Source organism: Haemorhous mexicanus, chromosome 5, assembly GCF_027477595.1.
Source record: "Haemorhous mexicanus isolate bHaeMex1 chromosome 5, bHaeMex1.pri, whole genome shotgun sequence".
NCBI lineage: Eukaryota > Metazoa > Chordata > Aves > Passeriformes > Fringillidae > Haemorhous > Haemorhous mexicanus.
In genome coordinates, this window is record NC_082345.1 from 52091974 (window position 1) to 52113175 (window position 21202).

A 21202-nucleotide genomic window follows, 5' to 3' on the forward strand; every position below is an offset into this window, starting at 1 on the left:
ACTCTACAAATACCTGAAAGGAAGCTGTATCCAGGTGGGGGGGGGGGGGGGGGGTTGGCCTGTTCTCCCAGGCAACTAGCAACAAAACGAGAGCTGACACAAGGGAGGTTCAGGCAGGACATCAGAAGGAATTTCTTCACTGAAAGGGTGGTCAAGAATTGGAAGACACTGCCCAGGGAGGTGGTTGAGTCACCATCCCTAGAAGAGTTCAAGAAATGACTGGATATGGTGTTTAGTATTAAGATTTAGTTGACATGGTGGTGTTTGGTCAAGAGTAGGCCTCTATGGAGGTGTTTTCTAACCTAAATGATTCTAGGATTCCAAAAACAGAATCTGATGAGGCTTTACCTGATGTACTCTGTCTGGGACTACCTCACTGTGAACTGCTACCCTGTGAGCTCCCATCAGCTTAATGCTACAAAACTTTATTCCAAATTCAGCAGGACTGGCTGAGCAGGGGCAATCTGACCAATCAGAACAGACTATGGGCACTGCAAGCTGTCTTTTTAAGACCACACAGCTCAAGCTGAAGGATGCAAGCAGATTGTTTGTTGAGGACTTCTTAGCCAAGTTCTTGTACAAAATTGTATCAGAAATCTCTGAAGTTGCTGAAGCAGATTCTGATTTCAGGCATAGGGCACCTTCAAGCCTCAGGGTCAGGGGCATACTCTGTCAAAACTTCCAGAGCTTAACTAGTGTTCAAACTTAATTTTGACTCTCCAATTGATTAAAGAAAAAATAAAAGGGCATAGCTCTTGGTGGCAATGAAGCTGAACACAAGCATTCAGTGAAAGCATCAAAAATTTAACATCAAATGAAGATAAGCACAGAACAAGAAGTATGCAACAGGGGTTTAACAGAGCTGAAACGAACTGAAGGGACATTGGACCCTGGCTCTCCTGCATTTTACACTAAATGAGAGGTAAGAAAAATCTAGAGCATGCTCTTTGTTTATACTGCCAAGGAACTTTGCAATCTTGAAAAATTGATAGCTCATTAATATACTTACTGTGGACTCTTGGCAGCATTCCAAACAAGACACATTATTTATCAGAACAACTTTATCACTGATATGAACAAATACAATATTTTAGGAATGCTTATAAGCTAAAATTACACTACAAGTGTATTTACCCAACACTGTGGTCAGAAACAGCTGTCGGAAATTTGCAGATAGCCTTTTGCTCAACTGTGTCATGGTATCTCCCTTGCAAGGGATTTGCAGCCAACGAGAGCAAACTAAATATCTGGAACAGTCAAAATGAATTAATTATTATTAAAACTCAAAGTGTATTAAAAAAATATATGGGAGTAAGATTACAATCAATTACTACTTACAGGGAACATGGAACATCTGCCACTTCTCTAAAGCATACATCTATTATGAGAAGTTAAGGCTAAACTAAGAGTTTACCAAGAGCATTTCTAAATTAACCAAATTCCAGCACAACAATGAACACTGAGCACAGTAGTATCTATCACATGGTCTAAAAAAACCATCTGCCACTATGGAAAAAGCCAAACACCAACATAGCAATTTTTGCTGCTTGTAGACAAGAATTCTATGCAATAAGTTCTCTAAAGAACAAAATAAGTTCTCTAAAGAACATGACTCTTAACATCTCCACTTCCAGTGCATATAAAAACATAAGAATTTACCAATCTACAACCGGCAATCTAAGTTAACTATATCTGACAGACAGGGGTTCTTTTAACTGATTAAAGAAGAAGCCTTCTGGTAGGCATCACTACGCAGTGGTGATGGATTGCAGACATTGAACTGCCTCTGTGTGAGTTTTGAGATAGTTACAACAAAATTCAGCAAAAGAAGTAGAACCTCAATAAAGCTAAAAGAATGGTGAAACCACTTGCCTAGAATTTAAAGCTGGACTGGCCAGTTTTATACACACATACAAGTATGTGGGTTGATCCTGGCTGGAAAATAAGCCCCTACTAAGGCTAGCAGGATGGGGGAGAATGAGAAGGGTAAAAGTGAGAAAACTTTTCATGGGCTGAGATAATACAATTTGATACGTGAAGGCGAACAAAAAAAACAAACCCAAAAGCTAAGTAATGCAAAAGCAGGCCCTGACCATCTCCCACCAACAGACCAATGCCCAGCCACTCTCCAATTTTATTGCTGAGCATGACGTTATAGGGCCTGGAATACCCCTTGTGCCAGCTGGAGCGAGCAGCCCAGGGCTGCTCCCTCTCCAAACCTCTTGCTCGCCCTCAGCCTACTTGCAAGAGATGGGGAGCAGAGTGAGAAATAAAGATGGCCTTGATTCTGCACAAACATGGCTCAGCAACAGCTAAAACACTGCTATGTTATCAACTCTGTTTTGGTCACAATCCTAAAACACAGCACCATACAGGCTGTTTGGAAGACAAAATAACTCCCAGTCAAATCCAGAATACAAAAGAAAAATATTTTCCCTCCCAGAAACAGTTTCTGCAGATATCATCTGTATGACAGCCCCTTGGGTTGTCAACAGCCTGAAAGCAGACTCTGAAGCTGGAAGAAGCTCATGACCGTTAAATAGCTCAATACCATCTGCAAGACTTTGCACCAATTGTGTGAAAGTAAGCACTTCAGGTCGAGAGGCAAGAGCCATCTCAAGTGTGACAAGCCTGTATTCCCTCCACGTCAGAGAAAGTCATGTTATAAGACTGTATGGCTGCAACCTGCTGAACAAGTTGTTTATCAAAGGCAGAAGGTACTTGTAACCCTTCTCAGTAACCTGAGCTAGCAGATCACTGAGCCTCAGACACAGATCTTGCTAGCTCCTACTGACAGCTCTGCACATAGTTATCATTTTTGCTCCTGCCTAGCCCTTGAGTCTGGCATGGGAAAAAAAAAAAAAAAGAGATAAGAAGCTGTAAATTACAATTCATAAGAGTGAACTATACATCTTTGAAGAAGCCATGTAAAAAGCCACATCATTGGTAAGAGCAACTCAAAACAAAATACACAGGAATATGGTCTGACTGATCCACCACGTATCATCTGATAACAGCAGCAAACATTTATTTTAGGAGAATACACATTGTCTTCAGTAGCTCTCTGTATTAGTAATTAGCAGCTGCTCTTTCCATGATCTGATGGCCAATTTACATTACTTCACACCTTACTCCAGAAAATGGACTTTGAAAATGGCCACTACCAACTACTCCTTTTTTGGCTTTAGCCTTTTTACTTCCAAACTCAATGAGAAGCTACACACTACAAATCAGTTTGATTTCTGCATTCTCTCACATACTTTGGCATATAGGTTAAAACACATTTTCTACTTCTCGTATCAACACTGCAAACATGAATTACCCTTGTTCTGAATTCTACATCTAAAGTCAATGATTCTGAAAGAATAAAGAAAAAAGGTTTCCAAAACACTACAATATAGCCTTTACAGCACCATGAAAAGCCATGATACAGCAGAAAATAGTCTGTTATAAACATAAATGTAACAGCACTAGTATTCAACAAGCTGCTATTATGCAGTTATTAAAGTCATACTTCTACAGAAAATTATATGATTAATGAAAACATTTTGGACACAAAAACCAGAATTTGCATTTCTAAGAGAAATTAAATACCTCTAAATGTTTGTTGATTTTTGCTAGGTCTGCTGCTGTTTTTTCATCCTTGGTCTGTAGATTTTTGTCAGCTCCTAGCTCAAGCAACTTCAAAATCACACTTTTATGTCCATGCTGTGCCGCCCATATTAATGCCTGCAAAGAAAAACTTTGTTTTACCAGTCTTAAAAATGAAGCAAACCACCACACTTTCAATCAATAAAACACAGCCCAATATGGAAACAAAGACCATTAATTCAAGAGGATCTCAAAGTAGTGCTAAAGGAGAAAATTCTGAGAAATATTTCTCAGAAAATTGTACTTTGAAACAAGCTGGTGGGTACAAACTTTTAAAATTTTTTATCATTAAAGACAACACACAAAATAAATCACTTACTGTATATCCATTTTCATCTTGGGCATTTATGTGTGCTCCATGAGCAACAAGAAAAGCAACAACCCGAGGATAGCCTTTTCTAGCTGCATACATCAGTGCAGTCATTTGTTTTCTGAAAGAAAAGGTGCCAGGTGAAATGAAGTATGTCAAAATGCAAAAAAAGTTGGCACACTTCTATTTTCATTAAAAAATATATTTTTAAAATACACTGCCTAAGTGATGTGCTCTACATGCAGAACAATTTCAATCCAAAGTTTGGAAAAAATGTACAGTTTCATTGAGGGCAAGATGTAAATCACAACTGAATACTTAAGAGAAAGAATATTAAAAACAACAACTATGTTCATAAATGCAAAACTCTCTCTAGTAGAATTAGTGTAAGCAAAATATCTGTACCTTTAAGACCCTGCAGCAGGGGACTTCGTGTGTGTGCGCGCGTCTGTCTGTGTGTCTGTCTGTGTGTGGGTGTGGAGGTTGCTTTTATGCCGGAGTTTTTCAAAGCTCTCCAGCAAGGTTTCTTGGGTCTCTTCCCAGTGTGGTATTTGCATCGCTGACTGCTTCATCTTTGCTCAGGTAATGGCCATTCTGTTTGGTTTTTTCCCCCTTGGCTCAGAGAAGCTGCCGGAGCAATATCTGAGCTACTCTGAGGGTGAATTATGCAGCTGCCTGTCTGAAAAACCAGGTGGGCACCATGTTGGCAGAAGTGTAGCAGAGCCACCCTGCTCCAGCCCAAGACGATGTTGACTACATGAAGTTGGGGAGAAGATGCACTGAGTGGCTTCAGCCCAGCTGCTTCACCTGTTGTGCCCACTCTACAGTGCCTTGCCATGGGGAAGCTCTTTGCCTGCTGCTGGAACAGCTCTGTGAGGCCCCTGCCTTCCAGGGAGGGCTCTCACATCATCTTGTCACTCTGTCCTACAAAGCCTGAAATTCTCCTGCTGGGATCATTTTGGGAACGGATAGTTTCCACCATTTTGGGTCTCTCTTTGTTGCAGTGGGGTACGAGGTCTAGCAGCTATTTACTTTTTTTCCCCGTGCCTTTCGGTATTCTGTTTGTTAAAAAAACCACTGTTTTTCTCTTTCATCTTTCATCTATTATTATTAATTTCTTATTGGTGGGAAGGGACTGTTGGAATACTTAAATGAGATGACTCATTTCAAAGTGTTCTCCTCCGAGTATCTCAAACCAAGACATCATCTTATGCTTCTAGAGATGCTTACAAGATTAAGCCATTATGAAATATTGCTCAAAAGCTTCTGTTTGTAAAGTATCTTTCCAGATGCCTGACACATTTTTTGGTGGAACAAGACAGCAGAATTAAGGAAAAAAAAAGGCAGTATTGGAGGAAAAAGATTGTAGAGTTTCTGGTTGCTGCTAAGTAATAAAATTTAAGGTAAAATATTTTACTACTGTTGTTTAATTAAAATCTATTTCATTTTAAAGAGCAATAGTTTCTAATGAAAAATATTATGTATTGCTTGTAATGTATAGCTCCATGTCAAAAACCTGCTTTCTAAAGATTATTCTATTTTGCTAGGATACACCTGATGGGAGGACTGTTCTTCCCAATAGTGTGTTTCTTAATAATAAGTTCATCAGCCACTAGAGGGATCCCCAAATTCATATGTCTAAAAACAACCGCCTTAAAATTTCTGCCTCCTTCCAGAGAATACTGCTAGAATTAAGGCTTTGCACATCTTTCTTTGGTTTTGATCATTCATACAAGGATAATGTTTTGTATTACGCAAATAGAATTAAAATTGTACTGAATGAAATCCAGTAACATTAAAAATTTGAAACAACCTTATGCTAGGGGAAAAAGGTCAATCCCAGAGAAATAAGCAAAATGAAAGGTAACCAGACCTTCAAGACATACGGTCAACAACACAAAGTAACTTGGTAATGAAGCAAAAAGACTTGCATCAGTCTAGAACAGAAAATAAGACTTTCTATTTCTTTCTATTTTCTATTTCTTATTTTCTAGAACTAGTCTCTAGCTTAGTTCATCAACACTACAAAAGCAGAAGTTCTGACGTATGTGAGGTGATATTTCACCATGGAGCACAGCCAGTCAGTGGAAGTGGCTGCTCAGAGAAATTTTTTACTCTCCAATCTCATTGACCAGAGGGCAACCCAGCCAAATTTTACAGCAGACATAGCTTTAAAGAAGTTGGACTAGAAACCTCCTGAAATCCCTTCTGACATGAATTACTCTATGGAGATTACTATAAAAATAGAGATAGATTATAATCTCCATCTTCAACTTAATAACTGATATCCATATATCTCACTATCTCTATAGGTCTCTATAGAGCTGTCTCACAGCAACAGAAGATATTTTATTTGCCCATTTTTTGGCTTAGTGGGATTTAGTGATGAAGTGGGAAATCCTATATAACAAGTAATATTGGAATAACATACCTTAGTATAACTTCAGGAAAGCATTGCAGGTTAAAAGGGGTTTTTAAAAATACTACCTAAAGATTTCTAGGCCAAAGGGATAAAGTATATCATTTACATTTTGGAGCAAGAGGAAGGTGAATGTCATGAGGTAAGTAAAACCTCAAGGTAGCAATCACTTAAATGAAGCATTCAGGCTATTCAGAGCAGGTCTTAAAATGCCTTGTCCCACCTAGCCATTACTTGTTTGACTTTGAAAACCCTTTAGCACTTACGCTTTGATACAATACATTCTCATCAACAAAACTGTTTTTACAGCCACCAGTATACAGTTTCCAATTTTGATTTTACAAAAATATCCTAACTTATGCTACTAAATACTTTCTGCTCAGAACCATACCCCCTTGCAAAGAAACAATCTACCTATCCATTCCTAAACTCGCCTCCTTTCTTTGCATTTCAAAAATCACGTCTTTCCCACTAGTCCTTCCCTACTCCACACACACTTAATAAATTAGACCCACTGCCTCCAAGTTTCTGTGTATCACGTCCAGATGACATGAAATAAAAGAACCTGCTGGTTGCCCTGATGGAGCAAAAGAGAAAGGATAATCATTAAACCCTGCTTACATGAAGTTTAAGTACACTGCTTTGCATTTACACACATTCCAGTGGCTGGTGGACAAAAGAGAAGCTTCCTAGAATCATTCTGGTTCTTACATGCTAAGAAAACCATGAGACTAATGAGAACCTTAGTTCTTCACCAGCTGTAAGCTGATCACACAGGAAGTACTTTCACAATAACCTCAACTCACTGACAGTTCTTGATCACCCCCACAGAACATCCTGCTTGCTCTAATGAAACAGGTGGAATGGGACTGCAGTGCCACAGAGAGGGGCTCTTTGATCCCTTATCATCACATAAAGCAGTTTATTGTGTTTTGTTCTCATTTCTGAGCACAGAGCAAGAAGTCCATGAGAAACAGCAGCTGTTGTCTGAGCAGACCCAATAATAGAGGGGCATGCACATATGCCAAATACTGGAAAAGCATAAAGGCAGCTCAAAGGTTTGAGATTACAAGGTTTGGATTTTTCAAGTCTCTACTTTTATTTAGCAAAACTATGACATTTCTGATTGTCAGTTTTCATTTTATCTTTTCATTTGAGAAAGACTACTACTGCAAAAGTGAAAAAACCACAACCATATCTGCTGGATGCGTAGATAGGTCATGTTAGCAAAAGGTCTACGGACACAAAAAGGTAGTAAATTAATATTTGTATATAAAGATCAACCATGCAAAACATACCCTAAGTTTATAAATAAAATTTAAAAATTAGAATTCCTACCTCTTGTGTCAGCTTTCACACTCTCTTCCCCCAAAGTTTAGCCAAAGGCCTGTCCAAATGCAAACCTGCAGCTCTGCACTCTTGCTTCCATTTCCAACACCCAAAACAAAGTCAATAATGCAAAGCCTTCCCCTACTTTTTAAAGCAGGATGTTTATTCTAACACCCAGGTATCTGACAACAATAATATGTAATTATTTCAGAGTATATAGCTTTCTCTTCTCTTGTGAAGAATTTCTAGTCTCTCTGATTAAACAATGGCATTTAAATTTGGTACCAGACATCAGTTACACTTCAGCAGAACTCTGTTTCCTTCTATTCTATCAGTACTGTGCTCATAGCAAGGTTCAGGGCCTTGAGTAATTGAATTCTACTAAGGAAAACCAAAGGCCTTCAATTCTATTCTTTCTAGAGAGCTACTCAGTCCGTATATCCCAGGTAATGTGATGAAAGAGGTTGGTACAAAAAAAAAGCTGTTAGATGAAAAACTAGTTGACCTAAGCAGTATTTTTTTTAGCAGAGGCTAGACAGTTTATCCTGGGGTCAGTCCAGAATTTCTTTCTTTTTGATGTAAAATGAAACATTTCATCAGAAACATTTCATCAGACAAAACTACAGACATCTCACAATGCACTGCATCAAACCGCTGAGACACAAAGTTGTATTACTTGTTTCTAAAAGGAGCTTAACCTCTTTAATCCAAATTACTCCACACTGCAGTGGAATAAATGTATTTTATTTACAGAATTTTGTTTCCCACAGGAAGCACTCTGTGAAAAGAATATAGCCAGACATCCACAAGAAAGTTCCAAAGTAGGATATGAATTTAAATAAAGAATGAATTGATTTGACTTCCATCCCTATGCAGAAGAAGCAATATGATTTAGGAAAGGCAGACGACATATTTCTTGCCCTTATACTTCAGTCAAGTGAATAATTAAGATTAATTTTTATTTTATTCAGCTGAAGAATATATTTAAAATCGGATAAAGCTGATCACAGTCTTATTTACTCAGATTAACAACTGTACTAACAGGTATGAGTTACTGAGTACTAATATTTTCTTATAAAAACAGCAGTGAAATCACAAGAAGTATGTGCACTTCATCTCAATCACCACCAAGATCTATGTCTATAAACACATCTCTGTATAATAATATTATTTCTGTACTGTATTCACAGGTGTGAGGTTTTCATTACCTGCAAGGAAGGTTAGGGTCAGCATTCCTTGATAAAAGCAGCACGACAGTGTTCAAGATGTTCTCCTCTGAAGCTTGTGCAGTACATGCTGCCATCAACACATTGTATTTATCTGTTTGGAAATTTGCAGTTAGGGAATTACATATGTAAATGTAAATACCATGCTAATCCAGAAGCTCCTTTAAAAGTCTTTAAATTTACTAGAGTTGCTACTGAGATTTTGATACTCTATGATGTTTGGAAAAGGCTAACAGTCCTGTTTTCCTGTCTGTGAAAATCACTAGAATGATCAGGTAAGAAAAAGGCACCTGAGGAGATACTCAGAAACATGAGAGTGAATCACAGTAGTAAAACATCCATTCCTACTGAAATTTAAATTGCTTGAAAGCACCCCAAAGCTACAATAGGAGCTTAACTATAGATGCTTATTTCTCAAAACACATTCTACACCAGTATAGTCACTCCCTGTTCCTCCCCTCCAGTAAATGGAGGTAACAACTGCAATGGATAGAAAAAGGTATTACAAGAAATGTATTATGAACACACAGTGACACCAATTTTGGGGAGAACAGAGGCTCATACAAAAGACACTGGAAGCAAAACGGCTTCATGATAGGTCTTAAGAAGGAAGAATTAAATTTATTAACTTACTATGGTCCAACAATGGCAAGAGAAGTATTAAAAGTATTGGTTTAGATGTGGATGTAAATAGCACCTACACAGTCCATAGGAATACCAGCATATTTACTTCTCCAGCTCTGAAAACAGCTGGGTGTTACACACCATCTTGGCTCAGAAATCAAACTGCTGCTTGCACACAGAACACAGGAGACCGCTTTTCCATGATTACCATGTTTCCATCTGGGAAACACAGCATCCTATTTAGCTGGCCCCAGTGTCATTTAGAAGACTGCCATTTGAGTAACTGCCCATTTTGTTTATTGCACAAACTTGTTCACAAGTTCCAACATGCCTTCATCCATTTAAGAAGTGTAATATTAGCTGCATATCCTACCAAATGTTACAACATATATTCTAATGTTCTTTTAGAAATTTTAAGACTGTGTATAATTAACATCTTCATTCTTCAATGAAGTCAGATTGCATTATATTTAGACGTTAAAAGTTTGTCACGTACATTACCCCCACTGTTCTTATCACCTCTTGTCCTCCACTTCCACAACTTAGTTCTACATTTAAATTCACTTAGTTTTTTAATATACCATTGTTTAATTTTCAACTACCTCATGAAGAAATTACTTCATATGCTGACAAATTTTTACTCAAAATGTTTAACCTGATTATCAACTACAACATGAATGGAAAGATGGCAGGATTTTAAATAAAGCACTGTTAGTCTAGGAATGGTATTTGGGAGGGACCTGTAGTTGTATTTGTATTCATTATCTCAGCAGGGAAAAATGGAAAATTAATTTCTGTCAGCCTACCTATAGCTCATACATGTGAGCAAGAGACAAAAGGAAAGAAACACCTTGGAATTCTTAGATTTCTCTTTTACAGAGAATAATTGCTAAAAGACTGCAAAAATATAAGTTTATGTTCAGACTACATGAAAACTCCAGTAATTCGGGTGAAATTATTCCTCAAGGATGCCACTTTGAAGGATGTCCATTTTGAACCCACCACACAGTGAATGATATATTAGTTCTTGTGGACCACCAAAAAGGGTAAAATTAAGTAACTAGTTATAGAGAATGACTGAAGTGTGACTCAAGTTGATTAACAGTATAGTTGTTTATTAGCATTATAGGCATTAAAGGGTTATTGTTATAGAATCACTTGTATGATTGCCTGCTGACATAAAAAATAGCAGGAGGGCTGGTGAGATTCAGTACCCCTTAGGATAGCACAGCTTTACTGAACATACATGACCTGACCCAAATCAATGACTTACAAGACTGCTCCTGGCTAGACAGTACTTTGCTGCCCATATCCCTAGTTACAGTTTCCCTATACAGTCTAACAGGGAAACAAGCCAAGAAATATGATCCTAGGGAGGTGCCACTTTGGGCAAAGATAGTCGATCACACACATGGGAAAATGCCATGCATTTGGCTACCTGGCCAGCCTAAACTACTGCCCATAGCAGTTTCTGCCCCATTTATAGCTTTCTATAGCCATAAGAAAGGAACGGGTACAAGCTGTAGGCAGACACATAGAAGTTCTCTGAAAATGGCTACAAAGACAGTGACTAGAAGAAGGCATTAGTGCTTTTGGTGTAGGCAATCTACTCTAATCTCATACTCTGATCAAATGCTAAGAGGTTATAGAAAATTTTCAGAACCAGATTTGTACCATCTGCATTTCCCTCTACTACTACTGCAACTACTGTCAAGTTACTGGAAAATATGATTACTGCTCTTACATACTTGGCAGTACTGTGGGATAAATATTCCAGTGCAAGGGAAGAGATTGAAAATAACCCCAATTTAAGAAGAAAAGGAGTTATTATTATGCCAATAAAATTGACAGAGGAACTGATACTACTCAGAAGCTACACTGAAGTCTTGCAGAAAAAGGTGATCTAGCAGCACTCTGAAGAAGTTTTCTTAATAGAAAAATTGCAGTCTAGTTTTAGAGAGGCCCACATTAGTTTCCCATGAACTGGAGAGCTATTCATGTTGTTCGAGATGTTATCTGGTTTCTGCACATAGTTCATAACAGGATCAAATACAGTAAGATTTACCTGTACAACTTTATACTACAACTTTTGAGCAAGTACTTCCAAACACTTTTTAAAAAAGTACTTGGGATTTGGGAGGCGTGGGAGAAAGTGGAATTGAGAGAGAAAGAACAAGAAAACACAGCAACTGATTCCAGATCAATTCCAAGAACACAATTTTAACTGTAAAACTATTACTTTTCCTTCAAAACTGTGAAAGGTCGAGTGGGTCTCAGTTCTGCTGTGAACTTTTGTTTTCCCTACACATATAAACAAGAGAATAAGGATGAGGACAATGTCTGGTACTGAGCATTACCAGCCAGTATTTTTCATTCCCATCTTACCTATTTCAAAACATGCATTAGCACCTCTGTCCAGAAGAAGACGTACTACTGCAAAGTTAGCCACGCTGGCTGCACACATCAGGGGAGTCCATCCAAACTGAAAGCTAGTTTCAATGCTGATACCTGTCACAATTGAAGAAATTTCAAACATCAACCTGCATTACTACAAATATGCTTTTTATAAAACTTACTCTCAATATATTTCATTACAAAGGTTACACCCTGTTTGCATTTAGTACAAGGGAGAGAAATCTCTTATGGCATTTTCTTTTTTATAGTACACCTTTATTTAGAACACCAGAAAACAACTTTAAAACTGACATCAATGTAGCCCAGTTCTCAACCCAAGGAGTCAAGTACCACAGAAAAACTACACTAAAAACCTCCAAAATTTAGCTGCAAAAGTAATTTCATATAAGCACACAGAATCTGCTTTCTATACCTCTGTGCAACAGCTTTCTTTAATCAAAATGAAAAAAATTTGACTCTTGCCAAGCCAGGAAGACAGCTGTGGAAGCAAACTGCTTGTCAGACAATTAGGATCACAACATCTAGGATTTCCTGCTATACAGCTCCTTTTATTCTCTGTCCTACAAGACAGTTAGCTGCACATTTGTGTTCAATACTAACAAAATATTATCTCAATAAAAAGAGAAAATAGGAGACTATGCAAGGCTCAAACACAATCACCAGAATTGTTTGTTACTCTTTGCAATAGCCAGAAAGGCTAAAAGGGCTAGAAGCATGCCTGTCAGCCCAGCCCTTCCAAATGCACTGAGAACCAAGTACCAAACTGAGAGAGTCATCTGACAACTTTCTATTAAATACCTGCATAGATTTTTCAATCCTCCAACAAATATTAGCTCCTCTAGAAAAGTTTCCATCAGTTGGCTCTATATTATTCCTACAGTGACCATGGATAATCAAAAATACTTATTTGGGAAAAAACACTCCAAAAAAGGCCCCCCAACTATCCTAAGAAATTTGTGACAGTTAAGCTACATGCATGCTTTTTCATGCAAAATCTGTACTTTCCCTGTCGCAGTAGTACATCAAAGACGTGCTCAGTGTAGCAAAATAAAGTCATTAAAGCTGAGGGACTAACAGGTCACTGCTCTTGGATCAAGTCTTAAATTTCTCAAGATCACTGGAACTGCAGAATCAATAAAGAGGTAGCAATCCAATGAAAGCCATGTGTTGAAGCATTGTAACACCTGCAAGCCACAGAATTTACAACCCAATCTCCTTAGCAACCTACACATACTAGTTGCATACTAGCACACTGGCCTATGTGCATTGTATAAAACTTTTCATTGAAAACCACAGAAGTTCTACAAGGGGAGCCAGCAAATATCCTTTAGCAGTCATATTAGAACTTCCTTTTAAGTCACTTCAAGAATTTAGCAAGTCTGATATTCAACAGCCCACTGAAGTAATACTAGTAAGAAAATAAATACCCAAAACCTGTCACCCTGTCAGTCTTTAAGTCTCTTTTCCTCATGAGAAGAAAAGCAGCCCCATCTAAAACCTTTTACTTTAATACACATCAGAACAACAGTAACAACCTACTTGGCAGTTTATATATGACTTATTAAAACACTTGAGAAGGATTTTCCTCAATGCTTTCTCTCCATGGACCGCAGTCAGTATCTGCTATGATGCTGGTGCTTTTTCCAACTTCCAGAAGTAGAATGGTCTATTTGGCAATATGTTGTTTGTCCGGCATAGTTGCCTACCATCCTGGTAGTGACTGTCTAGAAGTATCAGTCAGTGGCACTGATGGTCTCAATGCAAACAAGCTGTAATCCCAGAGGAAGACAAAGAAAGGACAACTGAAGCAGTAAAAGTCATGTGGCTTCTTGGCTGCTTGGTTATAGGAGTTGCTGACTGAACCAGAAATGTCTCACCTTAATGACTACTCAAATAGGTTATTACTCCCATTACATGAGCTGTTATTGAAGTAAGCAATGTTAGTTCAGCATTTAAAATGACCCTTGAGATTTTCTCAAGAGAACAGTGAAGCCCAGAAAAAAATTTTTAGTGAAAAATCAGGCCAGATCCAACAGCCAGAGAGAAGAGAGGCTGCTGCACTCCAGAACCGCAGGTCCAACCCATATCAATGCTGAGTATGTATTCCCAGCAGGGGCACACACACACCCCACTGGTCACAGTGATCAACACAGACAAACAGAGCACTCTTACAAACACAGCAGCACCGATATTAGCATGCCACCCATCCCCTCCAGGTGCTGGCATCACAGACACACGAGTATCTGACCTCTGGTCCCACTCCTGTGACTGGCACAGCTTTCACTCACTCCTGTCTCTACAGTTCCTTGGCACTCAGGCACAAGGACCTTTTATTAGAGCTAGGAGTCCCTTGCTCTGAGTCTGTAACTTGTCTGCACATGGTCTCAACTGGATTGCATGATGGGCCTGAGAGGAGCTGGACCATGGCATTATTTGGACTCCCCCACCTGCCATTATCCGTGTTCCTCTATAGGTATGAGCAGAGGAGCTTTTCAGTTACATGGCCCCACAAATTATAGCTAGGCAAGAAACTAGAGGCAACATTCTTCTTTACAATCTGAGTTACAGATAAATATCTTCCTGTTTAAGCAGCAAAGAGGATAAACACATTCTGGCCACAGACAAACACAACAGCAGAAATCATGTAAAGAATATGAATAACAGCGAAGCAAAAGAACAGCAAAGTAAGAATCTTTTTTTGGTGATTATTACTGTTTCTCCCATAGCCCTTCCACATACTTTCTTGACGGTGGCTAATTACAGCTATAGTAGAAAGGCTGTTTTTATAGAGAAAGATGTAACTCTGCTAAATAATTCCATGTTTGACACAAAAAATATGAAGTCCTGACTTCCATTCAGTTAAAGAACAGCTCTCAGTGTTGGAATCCATTCACATTCAGACACCATTTACCTGACAAGTTCTAAAATGCTTCTTTCTAAGACTTTTCTCTAGTAGAAGTATGAAGTCTGTCTGCACTTAGGTCTGTTCCCACACAACCTTAAAGCTGAGTCCTATTAGAGCTGCTGATGTCTCCCTCTGCTGGGCCAGCTATGGTGGTCACCTGATTCAGGGTTCAAAGTCCTAAACTAGCTGAAAAATTACTCTCACACACTGGGCACCCTCCCATTCCTGTTGTTTACTACTACTTATAATTCCCTGAACTGGCTCACAAAATATGAGATGAGCTCCAGCACACACTCAAAGATATAGGTGGAACAAACTGCTGAAGGAAAATGGAGGATTTGACTGTAGTTATATCTTTATTCAGCCTAAACTGTCATGAGTCGTAACTTCTAATTCCATTTTAGGAAATGGAACACATGGTGTTAATTATTTTACTTCTAAAGCAAACCAAAATGTCTAAATCATCTTTGAAGGCACTACTTGCTTGCATTACTTTTTGTGACATGTACTTCAGAAACTTTTTCCTAAGTTGCCATTTAACAGTGGTAAGGAAAACCATTGTGCTTGTCCATCTCCTAAAGAAGCTCTGTAAAACTCTTTTAGCATCAAAAATACTAAGGCAACATCTAACCAAGCCAGAAAACAACACAGTCTCACTCTACCTGAAGGAATAGCCCCAGCACTTGCTAGGAAATCCACTTTCAACAAAAACCTTGAGTTTGGCTGACTGCTGGTAGTGAGCCTCCTACAAGCTCTTCTATACTAAAGGTATTGCTGGTGGCAAAGATTTAATCTGAGCACAGATCCCAGATGGATAATGTCACCTTTCTTCAGGAAGACCTCCATAATAGGAACTGTGTTATAATGCTTTGCAGAACAGTGCTGGATAGGTCAGAATATATTGCTGGTCCCATTTTAAGGAACTTACATATTTTTTTATAATAGTGCCTTGCTTGTTTCAGGAGACAGGAAACTAGACTGCATGAATCCTCGGCCTGAATCTATGCTCTTACAGAAACCTATTATCATCTTCCAATAGCACAAACACGTCCACTGTGTAGCAGGCATCAGCACAGAAAGTGAACTATTGCTGTTTCACTGCAACACAACAATTTAAAATAGATGGTGTAGCAAAACAAAAAAGCAATCTGAGGCACACACATCACTACAACTCCAGTCATAAATAAGAAAATATTTTCTAAAAGCAAGACAGATGTATTTCATGCTTGTACTGCACTTCTTGTGTTTCAATCCATGCAGTAGTTTTGCTTAATTTAAAAAGAAAACCATTCCCCCATTGTGGTGAGAAACAGTTGGCATCTAAAAGGGCAAATAATGTCATTGTTTCAAAACTCAGAAAAGACCATTGCTAACCAAGAAACTACTTTCTTCCCTAAGACAAATTTTCCTCAGAGAACAAGCTCTTGGTTACTATATTCTCCTTGCTTGCTGAAGCAGAACTTCCTGACAATTATCACTAGGCAGGTCAACTCAGCTATGCAGTTTCTGATTGCCCTGGATGCTTGAATAAGTGATCCAATCTTCCTAACACTGATTAACAAACACATTAAAGACAAATACTGAGTAACAGAACAGGGAAAAAGGCTTTCAGTGTTAAAACAGACTACTTTTTAGTGACAAATGCCACAAAAAGCCTGTTAGACCTTTCAGAATCACAAAATCTTTGTTCAGCTGATGTTGCCAGGACAGCAGTTATACATAGGGCACATACCAGACACTTACCAGTGCTGTGAAGGAGAGAGGAAAAAAAAAAAAAAATAAAAAAGAGGAAAAGGAATTTCCAAACTGGGGAAACATGAAAATAAAAAAGCCTAGCCTCCCTTCTTACCCCATGCTGTACAACATTCAACACCAATGACCACCCACTGAATTTTTCACCTCAATTTAAACCACCTCTAATTCAGTGCTTCTAATTGCTATTTGGATGTTAAAGATGTATCTGAAAACAAGGAAACATGCTATTTCACAGTTCAAACATAGTTTTCTTAATTTTCAGGTCTCCTGACTGACAAAAGAAACATATATTAGAAGGAATGTGCTGGAATACCAAATCTGAGTCACTGAAAAAGTAATTTAATCTTTCAAAATAATGTGTTGAGTGCATGTAGGAACACATGAATCTTTCCAGTAAAGGATATAAAGTCTTTTTTTAAATGAGAATTGAAATTTTCACTGAGTTCAATAAAAATTATTCAACTTTGTAACTGACTTTTCCTCACCTGAGTTTAAGAGTTCTTCAATTAACGCCACATCACCACGAAACAGAGCCTTCTTTAATGCCTCATTCTTGTCTGCCTGCAACATTTGGCTCAACTGCTAGATAAACAAAGAAATATTAAGTCAAAATCTGGAGACTGTTTCAAGGCAAAAACAATATAGCTTGGTTTCAGCATAAAAGCACTGATAACCTCTGAAAGGACACAGCACAGAAGAAGAGGGAGAAAAGTATCATGTAACTTTTGTTCTTTCATCTCCATAGATCTGGGTCTACTATAAAGCCTAAGTTGTAAAATCAATTTTTCTGAGAGGTCCCTTTCTCTGAAAATGGAAATATCTTCTTTCTCAACAGACCTGCTGTCCTCCCATGCTGCTCTCAATTTTACTTACCATAATTTGATTTCAATTAAGATTATTTTTCATCTTATGACACTAGAAAAAAACTGCAATGCATGTATATACCTTTTTATTTTGGTACATTTCACATATTGTTACGTACAACATTAAAAAATGCAACTAACAGATATGAAGCTTTGAGCTTGAGTCAGGGGACCCCAGTGACTAACTGTCTGGCCTAACAGCACAAGCCCACTGCTGTGAAGGCTTACAGCTCCTCTGTCATACTAATTCTGTGGTAACAGAGGGATTTGTAGTGCTGCATCATAAAAGTTCTGGCTGAAAAAAGCACTGACCAGTTTATGCATCAGACAGCTACCTAATTTAAGTTGTTTTCAAAAGCATCATAGATTTATGAGGCCAATGTCCCAAAGCTGCAGATGCAGCTGAAGATTGCTGCTGGAGCTATATCAAGTGTACAAAACATTTACATACACTGGCAAGCAGAGGACGGATTATTCACTAGTTTCCTTAGAGACATTAGTGGGTATGAAATGAAGCTGTCTTTTATCATAAATTTTAAAATCCCAGTTTATAACTTAGAAATATACAAATCTTACAGCACATTGTAGCCCATCTTTCCAATAACTAATTGTAAAGACTAACAAAAGTGTCTAGGGAACCATAGGTGAGAAACAGTCAACAGAACAATCTAACCCTTTTTTTATTCTACTCAGGCAATAATTTTCAAACAACACATATCTTTGGACAGAACATCCATCTTAAGGTCAAGGCCTCTTAAACACTAGCTGTAACCTTTAGCCTAAGACCTCAAGAATTCAGTTATACTTCCATTTTTCGATTCTGGTCATGAGACAAACCCATGCTTAAAAACCCTCACAGATGGTGAGGGTTTCTCTCCTCTGCCTCACTGATGGATACTTCACACCTGTTAGATGCAATAAAACTATTGAAATCTTCAAGTTAGCCAGAAACAGTCTCAAGAGGTTTAAGATATGAAACAGCTTTACAGGCCGCCGCTCACTTTCAAATTTACTCTCATCCTGAAATACGATTAGTACTAGGGTCGGCTACTTAAGCGGAGAAAGTTTTCAAATAAACATTAAGGGTTTCGGTAATAAGATAAACCCCGACAGCCCAGGTTTCATCAACTGGATTGAGGGTACACTACCATTACCCTGGCAGAAAACAGCCTGGGAGGAAGCACCAGCCGCACCCCTCCGTGCGACCCACAGCGCCCGGCTCCCCTCACGGTTCCAAGCCGAGGCCGCCCCCCATCCCGCGACCGCCCGGCCACAGCTGGCGGGCCCCAGGCGCAGGGAGGCTCAGCCCCACCTGCGGCTCCTGCCGAACGACGCCAATGTCCCAGTCGCCGTCATCGCTGTCGCTGCCCTCGTCGCCGCCCGCCACGACGCGGAACGAGCACACCACGTCGGCCATGCCGGCCTTTCTCGCGCGCGGGGCGCCTCAGCGCAGGCGGGGCACGTGGCCGAGACGGCCGTTTTCCCGCGCTCCGCCCGCGGCCCCGCCCCGCGGCCCTGAGGGGAGCGCCGTGGGCAGAGCCGTGCCCGGGGAAAGGAAAGGAAGAAGTCCAGTCTAGCCCAGCCCAGCCTAGCCTGGCCTGGCCTGGGGAGGGAAGGGCAGCGCCGTGCCGTGCCGTGCCGCTCCGCGCCGGGCACGGCGGCACGGCTCCGGGTACAAGGAATCGGGGACAGTGGTGCTGTTAGCACGTGGGCTGTGACACGGCGTACTCGTGGCTCCGCTGCTTTGTGGGTGCTGGGAGAAGCAGCAGAGCCGTGAAGTTGTGTCTTCAGATCTGTGGCTGGTCTGTATGTGTGGATTCAAGGTAAAAGATACGGTTCCTCTCTTTAATTGCTGACATCATTAACATACTCCTTCACGTCACCTCACCTAGCAGCAGCCTCTGAGGTCACTTACGTGTGTGTGTCACGCAGTGTCCCAGAGCCCGAGCCTGCCGTGGGGACACTCGCGTGGGAACGCTGAACAGCAGCTGTGCATAATGAGCCAGACTTTGGACCTCCAGCCCTGCAGCCTGGCTACACGGGGCACTGCTTTAAGTTCCAGAGCTGTGGTTAGAGCTCTTTCTAATGACCGATAATAGTGTCTCATCCATCGCAAGGTTCCTGTGAAAGTCTTTGAAGAACAAATGAGGAATGATGTTCTTCATTTCATCCACCGGCATCATGGCTCCTTGAGCTCATCTCAGTCTTTGCCCCAACGAAATTGAGCATTCACTGACAGAAAAGGAGTTTGGTCTTGGAGAAGAGTACAAAATGATAAGTGTAGACCTTGTGCCCATAACACTGTAAAAACGTAATTAAAACATGTTACCCTTATCTTGATCAGGTGTCTGAAAGTTTTCCTATTTATTCTATTTTTTGCTTAACTTTTGTTTTTTAATGCAATGCAATGTGTAAGGCAACTTTTCGATGTTGAGATTTGCAGGTTAGCTAGCTTAGAACATACTAAGTGCTATAAAAATTGCACTTATTAAAAAAGAAACCCACACGGTCTGCATGTTTCAATAGTGCCCACTTGACATTATTAATAGCTGCATTTTCTGGATTTTATTTGCTTGTCTGTTAAATATGACAGCCTGTTTGCATTAAAATATAATGAAAGTCAGATTCTTAACAGTGAGGAACTCTGGTGTAAGAGCTAGGTGAACATTTTAAATTAACTCCCATGAGAGCAACTTCCAGTTCTGGAAACTTGATAGAAATGCAAACCCCTTTCTTTTCACACAGCCTCCTCAGAGCAAAGGTTGCTAAAATTGACTCAGCTCTAGTACCTGCTTCTATATGAAGGCTTAGCTTTTATATACTTATTTTTTTTTAGTTGTATACACTAAATCTCTGTTTAAAATATTTTGGTAATGAAGATATATTGTTTACCGTGTGCAATAATTGAATGCTTTTGTAGCCATGTCACTTCTCATAACATTGTAACTTTTATTCCAAGTTTTCAGGCCTTTTTTAGTATTGGTCTGAATATTTCTTGTTTTCTGCAGAGGAAAAGTAGTACTTATGTCTTTTGTGTGCAGCTTCTCTGTATCTGTATTGACTCTACCAGTGCTCAACTTTATAATAACCATAACCAGAATCAAGCTTCCATATTATTATTCATTTAGCTTAGCTGTGTTACAGAAGATGGTCTTGCTAGTAGAACTTATATCCCCAGTGGCTAAAGTCTAAAGACAACTGAGTGTGATGTTTTACAACTGACATCACACGTTCCAAGACAGTTATTACCAACTGGTGCTGGTACTATGAATAAATTCATTACCTTTAATACACTACCAATTGCTTAGTATTTGACAATTGTGATTTGTTTGTACTGGTTCAAGTTTCAGATTTGGAGATGGTTGATTGGTTTGTTTGTGATTTTTTTTTTCCTTTTCTCTGCATTATAACCCATCCAAATTAAAATGTCACAACAGCAACCTGCAAGCTACTGCTTTCTCAAAGAGCACCACTCTGGAAGGTCATTTTCAGTAACAGGCCTGATAGTACCTCGAGTTAAAAGAAAAAATCCTAACTCCTTTCAAAGGCTCACAGTGTAGAAGAGGTGTACCCTTGCAGCCAGTGTACCCTATAGCTGTTTCAAATGTGAACAAGGCAACCACACAGAAGCTGGTAGCAGGTGATCTCTCCTTTTGTGTTTGCTTGGTACTGTAAATCAGACATTATTGTTGATGTAAACTCTCC

General features: G+C 39.4%; 1 protein-coding gene across 1 annotated transcript in view; it reads right to left on the bottom strand.

Annotated features, from left to right (window-relative positions):
• Positions 1-18914, bottom strand: part of ASZ1 (ankyrin repeat, SAM and basic leucine zipper domain containing 1) — a 33873-nt gene extending 14959 nt beyond the window's left edge. Inside the window, exons 1-7 of the mRNA XM_059847890.1 lie at positions 18810-18914; positions 17120-17216; positions 11945-12067; positions 8918-9029; positions 3971-4082; positions 3595-3729; positions 1135-1247 (exon numbers count right to left, since the gene is read on the bottom strand). Coding sequence (XP_059703873.1) covers positions 1135-1247; positions 3595-3729; positions 3971-4082; positions 8918-9029; positions 11945-12067; positions 17120-17216; positions 18810-18914 — 797 coding nt within the window. The remainder of the gene's footprint in view (positions 1-1134; positions 1248-3594; positions 3730-3970; positions 4083-8917; positions 9030-11944; positions 12068-17119; positions 17217-18809) is intronic.
• Between the last annotated feature and the right edge of the window lie 2288 nt (positions 18915-21202).